The sequence below is a fragment of the Sinocyclocheilus grahami genome, unplaced genomic scaffold, assembly GCF_001515645.1.
Source record: "Sinocyclocheilus grahami isolate Dianchi unplaced genomic scaffold, SAMN03320097.WGS_v1.1 scaffold1504.1, whole genome shotgun sequence".
Lineage (NCBI taxonomy): Eukaryota > Metazoa > Chordata > Actinopteri > Cypriniformes > Cyprinidae > Sinocyclocheilus > Sinocyclocheilus grahami.
In genome coordinates, this window is record NW_015506683.1 from 92712 (window position 1) to 102424 (window position 9713).

The 9713-nt window shown below is 36.1% G+C and overlaps 1 protein-coding gene across 1 annotated transcript; it reads right to left on the minus strand.

The window, feature by feature from the left end:
• Positions 1-5710: 5710 nt before the first annotated feature.
• On the minus strand, positions 5711-9713 carry LOC107570776 (uncharacterized). Its single transcript, XM_016257036.1, has 5 exons — positions 9557-9713; positions 6910-7230; positions 5987-6139; positions 5826-5905; positions 5711-5725 (listed from the first exon to the last, which is right to left on the minus strand). Exons 1-5 carry the CDS (start codon positions 9711-9713, stop codon positions 5711-5713), a joined length of 726 nt encoding a protein of 241 aa, XP_016112522.1.

A 9713-nucleotide genomic window follows, 5' to 3' on the forward strand; every position in this document is an offset into this window, starting at 1 on the left:
TGATGCCATGTGTCTAAACAAGATGTCCAGCAGAAATATAGGCCCACAACATTAAAAATACAGCAGTATATTTCATTGTACACATGGGGTACTTTTTATCCCTGTGTGCACCAAACCCATCTTTAGTGTTTGTTGCTAAAAAGTTAATTTTTTAGTTACATCTGACCATAGAAGAAGTTCCAGTTGTGTCTGACAACAGAATATGCTGGGGATTGTTTTTGGATGAGAGCATTTTCTTTTTTTGATTTTTGTTCTTGAAACCCTCCCAAACAACATGTGGTGTAGGTGCTGTTTGATTTAGTTTTTGGTTTTCTGACCCCGAGACTCCACTATTTTCTGCAATTCTCCAGCTGTGGTCCTCGGAGAGTCTTTAGCCACTCAAACTCTCCTCCTCACCGTGCATTAGCACGATATAGACACACGTCCTCTTCCAGGCAGATTCGTAACATTTTCTGTTGATTGGAAATTTTTAGTTATTGCCCTGATGGTGGAAATGGGAATTTTCACTGCTCTAGCTCTTTTCTTAAAGTCACTTTATAATTTGTGATACTTAATTATCTTTTGCTGCACATCAGAAATATATTCTTTGGTTTTTCTCATTGTAATTTAGGGAATTTGGCCTTTGTTTTCCCTCCTATTTATATTTCTGTGAAACAGGAAGCCATGGCTGGATAATTTCATGTTCATAATCATCCTGGTATGCTCAAAATTGTGAATATGAATGGGAATATACTTCACCGATATTTTACTCATAAAAATAAATAATTGTCCAACGTGTATTTGAGAAAAACATTTATTTCACAATGATATTTCCCCCCCCATTTTAAATTCTTATTCTCCAATGAAAGGTTAGATTTATGTGAATTTTTTAAATAAAAGATCAAAAGGATTAATGTATTTCATTTGGAAATTAGGGTCCTAGAGTCTGGAGGAAGGGTGGAGAAGCTCATAGCCCAAGTTGCTTGAAGTCCAGTGTTACGTTTCCACAGTCTGTGATGATTTGGGGTGCAATGTCATCTGCTGGTGTTGGTCCATTGTGTTTTTTGAAAACCAACGTCACTGCACCCGTTTACCAAGACATTTTGGAGCACTTCATGCTTCCTTCTGCTGACCAGCTTTTTGAAGATGCTGATTTCATTTTCCAGCAGGATTTGGCACCTGCCCACACTGCCAAAAGCACCAAAAGTTGGTTAAATGACCATGGTGTTGGTGTGCTTGACTGGCCAGCAAACTCACCAGACCTGAACCCCATAGAGAATCTATGGGGTATTGTCAAGAGGAAAATGAGAAACAAGAGACCAAAAAATGCAGATGAGCTTAAGGCCACTGTCAAAGAAACCTGGGCTTCCATACCACCTCAGCAGTGCCACAAACTGATCACCTCCATGCCACGCCAAATTGAGGCAGTAATTAAAGTAAAAGGAGCCCCTACCCAGTATTGAGTACATGTACAGTAAATTAACATACTTTCCAGAAGGCCAACAATTCACTAAAAATGTTTTTCTTTTATTGGTCTTAATAAGTATTCTAATTTGTTGAGATAGTGAATTGGTGGGTTTTTGTTAAATGTGAGTCAAAATCATCACAATTAAAAGAGCCAAAAACTTAAACTACTTCAGTCGTGCATTGCATTTATTTAATACACGAGTTTCACAATTTGAGTTGAATTACTGAAATAAATGACCTTTTCCACGACATTCTAATTTATTGATATGCACCTGCATGTATGTATGTATGTATGTATGTATATATATATATATATATATATATATAGTACTATATTTACAATGCAAAATATTTAAGCATGAACACTTCAATAAAGCATAACTATGTGCAACGTAACAGTGCAAGAGCATCAAATAAAAACAAACAAGAATAAAACATATTTTGAATAAGGACACATATGCATTAATTAGCTTGAGATTATTTCTGCAAAATTTTGGAGGTGTAACAACAATCAAGCCATTTTACAGTGTAACATCCTGTATTACTGTAAATCAGTCGAACTGGCTCTTAGTACAAAAGAATATAATATCATTAGTGCAATATCAGCATCAGCGCAAACAGCAAACTGTTACATCAACTTCATCATGAATCAAAGCACGCTTCTCTATTTATGTCAAAGCAAATGAAAGTCTTCACTCAGTTTTTACATTACAAAAACACAAATGGGTCGACTTCATACACATTTCGTGTATATTGTTACTGTATAGTGACTATAAACTACTGCTGTTCTCTGTTTCAAGGATCGTTGGTCAATTTAGTCTCTTCATTCGCAGGATCATCTGTGTCCTGTTTCTTAAGTTTTTTTCCATTCTCTTCTAAATTGAGTAGAGAAAGAAAGAAAAAAAAACACGTCAGTCCAAATGAGAAAAACAAACAGTCTGAACTCATCACATAACACTGATGCAGCATTATGATAGTAGTGTTTAATAAATGAATTAATGATGCCACAGTAACAAACATTAAATGCTGAGGCTCATGGACACGGAGTAAGAGCTCCTGCGGTGTTATTTGTTTGAAGAATGAAGCTTTTGGTTAACTGCTAAATTTACCCTCTTATTTGACCAATACATTAACAATAACTGTGTTGTACAAAAAACTAGAGTGACACTGAAAATAATGGGTCAATTATTAATAGTTTAAAACAGTGAAGAAAAATATAAATTATTAAATATATGACTAAACATTTAAATATAATCATTTGATGAAATATCTGTTGTTAAAATTAGTAAATGTCTTTTTTTTTAAACGGCAGTATCTTATTACTTTCCACAGCACCGTAAACATCTGTTCTCAAATAGGTTCATATCTGAATAAAGGCCAATGTGTCTCAGACAGACAGAGTAGTAGTTTTATGGCTTCTCTTGGTCAGAAAAATCAGAAAGTCAGTCAAAAAACCATTAAAGGCCAGCCAATCTTATTAATTATGTTAATTTTGTTATGATGACTGAATGAACAACAGGAATGAATGCATATCAAACACATCTTACAGTGTTTATTCATCCTGATTAGTGTATTCAACGATTTCCTGAAAGCAAACAGATTTAAATTTATTGTAAATCTTTTTTTGGTCACACACAGGTGCCCACTTAACCCACTTAGACATGAAGAGCCATCTAACTATGTAAAGCAGTTTTATTTAGTTTTTGTGTGCCAGAAATGTGTCTAGACTCTGTCCAACAGTAATAAATATAGACTTTATCACAGACATAAAACATAATATATAGTTTTGCTTGTCAATCTAGTTGTTACTATGTGTCTCAAACAAAACTCAGATTTGATGTCACTACCTTTGAAAACTTTGATGTCATACACAATAGTGCTCATTTTATTAACCTGGCACATTGTAAACAGACAGACTGATAAAACCACCTGTGCAGAAAATGCTCTTGAGATCAAACACTATCATAATATCATAATAAGTAAGTTTGAATTTTCTATAGACACACAGAGATGCAGCTCAGAGTAGACCTGTATCTGCTCTTCATCTGCTATTGTCTTAATGGTAATCAGACTTTTAGGATTTTACAATATTATATGGACTGTATGTGATACTTACCCAAACGTCTTTCTAGTTCAGAGATCTTGTTGTGATAGTGTTTCACTACAAGAACTACAGCTAGAACCCCCAGAGCACCAATAACACAATTAATCCATACACAAGTTGTAGACGGAGTACCTGAATAACAAAGAGCTAAAGAGAGACAGTTATTAGTGTGAATGTGTCTGATCTATAACAAACACTAGAAACACTATATAAACTGATACTGTAATGATAAAGAGAGACAGTGTATTTTCAGTGAGAGGGCAAAATGACAATACATTTCGGCTAATCACAATACTATTAAATAATATCTATCTATCTATATCTATCTAGACCCTAGATTTTTTGTGACAGTGCAACCAAGCCAATTCTACCCCATCAGAGGAGACCTGATTCAAACCTGAAACAAACAAGGTGCAGAGACAAAATCCACAGAAATGACTTAATTTTTAATTGCACAATTATCTGTTCATTTAAATTTTAAAATAAGAGCAAGCACAGACATTCTAAACCACAGCCTCTGGTTTGTGATACATTAAAATGAAGATATATAAAACTGGAAGTTTCAAATGAAGTTCCACACACGCAGAGGTTAAAACAACACTGTATTTGTTGCACACATGCGTACTGAAAGAGCCGTACCGGAAATTTTTGGTATGAATATGTGTACCATTACACCCCTACAAGGGACATCTGGCATGATGGCATGATGTATCCCAATCATCAAGGAGAAGGAACTGGATGAATATTCTCAATAATACCAGTCCACAGTCTGACTTGTGATGCAGCCTGGAATTAAACCACATCATATTGGTTTGGTATAGCCAGAGGAGAACTGGCCCCCCGACTGAGCTTGGTTTCTCCCAAGGATTTTTTTCTCCATTTCTGTCACCAGTGGTGTTTGGATTTCTTGCCTCTGTCGCCTTTGGCTTGCTTAGTTGGGGACACTTAATATTTGGCAATATTATCAACTTGTTTGCACAGACACTATTGGATGAGAGCCGAACTAAACTGAGCTCATGATGACATCACCATTTTCCCCAGAGCTGCTTTATATTTACTATCCTCTTTTCTGCACATTTGCAGAAAACAGCTTTCTTCCACATTGACAAAGGTTCAGCCATCAACCATTGAACTGGACTAGACAACAGTATGAACACAATGAGTTCTAAGACCCCATTACTACTTAAACGGACCAAAAAAAAGCATCCAAGTCCTCTTTTAGGGACAGGAACCGAGGGTCTGAGTTTGGTAAAAGTTACACAGTGCTTTGTGTCCAGGAGAAACTAAGCTTTTTTAAAAAAAAAACTTTGAAGCATCTGAACCAATTGCTTCACAAAATTCATTTTTTAATATTCAGTGAAGAAAAGTAAGTTTAGGATTAGCTGTAAAAGTGCATTGCTGCATCTCAATTTACATACTATCCATCCTAAATAGTATTTGAAATTAGAAATCGTAGTATGTTGAAATTAGTATTCCAGAGGAACCCGGATGTCTATTATTTCTGGTGAAAATTTGAAGTGAACATCTGTGCACATTTGAACAGATAATATTTCCCACTGATGCACGTTGGATGAGGATTCAATTAGAACTACAAACAAGAAAAAAAAGTATTTATAAAACTAAAAACATGGTGGATATGCAAGACCGACAGTTCAGTGGAGAGGTTTTGATAAAGGGGTTTTCATGATTGATAACCAATATCTAACCTGATGAAAACATTTTACCATATTATATTTAATCTGAAAAAACACTGTGAACTTGTCTAAAGATATGTTTGGTCATTAACTTTTAAATGTATCATTATGCCAACATGATGAGCATATTCTCAGCATGAAAGACCCATGACTGGCAGATCAACATGCTACTTATTTTTTCTTCAAAACGGTAGGAAATTAAATGAAACTAAATGTTGTGGATTGTTAACTGTGACAAGATGATTGACAGGGCAGTTTAAATGATGACAAGATGCACATAACTTTGTGACAGTGTGGTCTGTTAAAGACCTAGTTATGATGAATATGTCTCAAACCTAGTTTTCAGCCACACATTCAAACATGTACTTTTTCTTCACAAAAAGAGTACATAATTTTAGGGCACAGTATAAGTGCGTGAATTGGGATGCAGCGCACAATATTCTAGGGTAGTCTATCCAAAGCATGATCACTCTTTCTTCACCTATCAGTAACATTATAACATTATCAATAATATTAACATGTCCAACCCCCCACCTGGCCCTGATTATTATATTGACTGATCTGAGTTACTCACCACTGACACTGGCAGTGACAGTGACAATGATTCTCCTGAGTATGGTGTGTCTGCTGCTGCTGATCTTCAGTTCATAAAGACCAGAGTCTGTGGTTCTTCTGGTGTTTGTGATGTTCAGAGATCCAGTCTGATGATCCAGATTCAGTCTGTCTCTGAATCTCTCGGTACCTTCAGATGTAGGGAACCGTTGGGCTGTTTGACTGATCTCAGCAATGACAGTGTCTCCCACCATCCACAGCATGAAATCATCTCTCCGTAGTTCGGTATCAGTGTTTAGAGTGACAGAGTGTCCCTCCATCACTGACACTGATATCCATTCACCTGTACCAACAACAAATACAGGAAAAACACTGAGGAACAGCTACACAGATATTAATTAAATGCATACAGACAGATTTTTAACACTGTAAATAATTTCAGTTATCAAGTCTCAATGAGTCATGTCTAATAAAGCTAATTTAACTCTCAGTTGAAGTTTAATTTCTACAGCAACATTTTACTGGTCAAAAAGGCACATTTGAGGTCTAAAAGGACATCTTCAAAAGAATGGCAAAAATCATGAGATCAAATAGTGCAAGTGAACATGTGAGTTGAAAAATTAACAGAGAAACAAAGCATCTATACAACACTTTTTAAACACTTCCTATATCAGCATAACAAGAATAGGAGAAAATAAAAAAGTAATAGATGGATAAAATGGTCATTTAAGTGGACATGAATCAAATATATGTACAAAATGAGCAATACAAAAAACTGTACGTTATTTCCCAAGCACAAATACTGTATGTGCCTACTGCCTTTATACTGACTTGTAAATGACACACTTCTGACTGTGCATACACCCGTATTTATTGGTGTTGGGAAACTGAATGATGAACTGAACCAAATGATTCAAAACTTCACTCTTCAGTTAATGGGCCAAATACGGTATGAAATTACATATAGAATGAATCACTCAAATCAGAACATTACTTCAGCATAATGATCAATCGTTTGAGAAAAACAGTTACTATTTTTTTTACTGATTTAGTGCAAACATGCTCATCTAATCTATTCTTTTCTAAAATTCATTATTACACTGATGTACTCACCACTGACAGTCACACTGAATGTCTTGTGTATGGTGTGTTTACTGCTTCTGATGTCAACTTCATAAAGTCCAGAGTGTTTGGTTCCAATGTTGTTGACGGTCAAAGATCCAGACAAACAGTCCAGCTGTAGTTTGTGTTTGAATCTCCCATCAGCACCATCAGATGTGTTGAAGATTCCAGCCTCTCTATTGATTTCAGCTATAGGAGAGTTCTGAAACCTCCACTGTATCATATCATATCTCTGTATTTTAGTAACAGTGTGTAGAGTAACAGAATCTCGCTCAATCACTGATATTGACTCCACTGCATCAGCTGGCTTAACTGGAGAATAAACAGAAGTAGTAAGATTGGCACTGCAGCTATTCAGATCTTCACTGTCACAAAACCACTTTTCAACTCTTAAGGATTTTCTGGATAGTGTGACAACAAATAGAGAGAATGTGCATAGAAAATAAAGTGAGTTACATGTGACATGAAATCTGAGTTCAGTGTTCATTTACATTTATTCATTTAGCAGATGTTTTTTTTTAAATCTCAAATGACTTGTAAATACTTTTCATGCAATTATGAATTTAAGCAACTACATGAGAAGTGCTACAAATACAGTCTCAAACATTGTCAGCTTGGCTATTTAGTCTCTGATACTCTGGATGAACCAAAGAAAAGCTTTAAAAATACATTTGGGTAGTCAGAAGAAAGATGTGGAAAGCATATATCACTATCTGCAAGCAACAGCCTGTGTCTACCTTATTATTGTATTATATGGATATTGCAGGAGAACAAACTTAAGAATCTCTTTAAGATACACTGCTGCTTCTAAATCTTGCCATAACACTACAGAAAAAGCTAAAGTAAAGTACATTGTATTAGGCATCTGAGGTGAAGATGATAAAATCAGCTGAATGTTTATGTTAAGCAAAGTTTTTAGCAGGGGGTTTCAGTCGGTTCCTGTTCTCTACACTGTCAGTCAAACAAGCCTGGTAAGAGGGGCAATCACCTTTTGTCTGTGATGGTCATGGTGCACCTTCTCTATTCTTTAAATTGCTGGTCATTGTTCATGCACATCAACACTTCAAGTGTGAATGCAACGACCTAAGGCCTATGACACACCACTGGCCAACATCGGGCTGTCTTGAGAATCTGTCAGCTCAGTTTTTGCAGTATGTTCTGCACTATAAACACAAGTCAGACCCCGCCTGTGTTTTATTTGGCCAACTGAACTTGTACTATTGGAATCAGGCAGTGGGTGAGAAAAATAACTCTGATTGGCTGTTGCGAACCAGTCAGTCAGTCAAGTCTTCTTCACTGCAATTGGTTATACTGATCTGGTAATTCATTTGTATTGATCTAGGCCAGGGGTTCTCAAACCTCTCCATGAAGCACCCCCAGCACAGCATGTTTTGTATGTCTCCCTATATCTGACACACCCACTTCAGGTCTTGCAGTCTCCACTAATGAGCTGATGAGTTGAATCAGGTGTGATAGATGAGGGATACATACAAAATGTGCAGGGCAAGGGGTACTCCAGTCCAGGACAGGTTTGAGAACCACTGATCTAGGCCAAGGATGGGCAACTTTGGTCCTGGAGGGCCACTGTCCTGCAGAGTTTAGCTTAAATAAAACAACTGACTTCAAGCACAACTATGCAATATGCTTACAAAATCTTTTACAATGAAAAAAAAAAAAAGTCTGAATAAAGGGTGAGGATGTCAATTTTCCTAGACCAGTCATCACTTTTGGCCACTACTCTACATCCTAGAAATGCATAATTGTCAAGATCCTGCCACTTTGGTCTGTCCTGTTTACGGGTCCATAACTGAATCCTCATGGATCAGCACAACAGCACAAAACATGGGTGTGAAGCAAATGTCTTTTGTTTTGTGAGGTCATGCAAATTTCATTTTTGGAAAAACCTCCTGCCTCTCATCTTACATTTGTATTATAGTGTTCAGTGTTTCCCCTGCCATTATATTAGGGGGGCATATTAATATGGTTGAATTGGATCATCGAAGGTCAGCGGCAAAAGACATTGGTTAATAAAATGGGATTAAATACATAAATTATATTTGTGTTACTTAACATTTAATTATTCCAGAATTAGGTTTGTATAATATTATGAGTTTGCATTTGACTGTTTTTATTTATTTTGAGAAATACTGAATCTGTTTTTGTGCAGGTGAGTTGAGTAAATGCATGTTCACATTTAGTCTAGAACTACAGTAACATCATGTTCACACAGTGCACACAACGCCTCTGCACTTAATCCCGATTTCTCTCAACATGGCAACACCAGAGTTGTCAGTCAATACATGGGAAACAAAGTAACTAGCATTACATATTTGAAAAAGTAACTCAGATATTTTATTGTAAATTAAAAGGTAATGCGTTACTTTACAAGTTAAAGTAATCTGATTACGTAACTCGCCTTGCTTGTAATATGTTACCCCCAACACTGAAAACAATTTATGACATTTAGGTCATTTCTTATGACTGGAAATCTGTTCTACAGATTTCTTGGTTTATCAAGACACATGAGCACCTTGTATATCTTGGATGTCTGAAAATTACATTCAATAAGTTATTTAGCACTCTGTGAGCATTTACAGAAATGAGCTAATTATAACATTGAAATCCATTAGACACTTACCAGTTAAACTGAATGTTATAGAGGTCTTGGTGGTGCTGGTGATAGTTACTTTATAACTTCCAGTGTCTGTGGTGCTGATGTCGCTGATAGTGAGATCTCCAGTCTGATTATCCAGCTTCAGTCTGCCTTTAAATTTCCTACCAAGTTCATTGTCCAT

Excerpts from the sequence above, each read along its gene's own strand:
- LOC107570776 (XM_016257036.1), bottom strand. The coding sequence starts at position 9,713 with ATGGACAATGAACTTGGTAGGAAATTTAAAGGCAGACTGAAGCTGGAT. Across the intron at positions 7,231-9,556 it reads TATAACATTCAGTTTAACTG|TTAAGCCAGCTGATGCAGTG; the intron begins GTAAGTGTCTAA and ends TTTATTCTCCAG. Across the intron at positions 6,140-6,909 it reads ATTCAGTGTGACTGTCAGTG|GTGAATGGATATCAGTGTCA; the intron begins GTGAGTACATCA and ends TTGTTGGTACAG.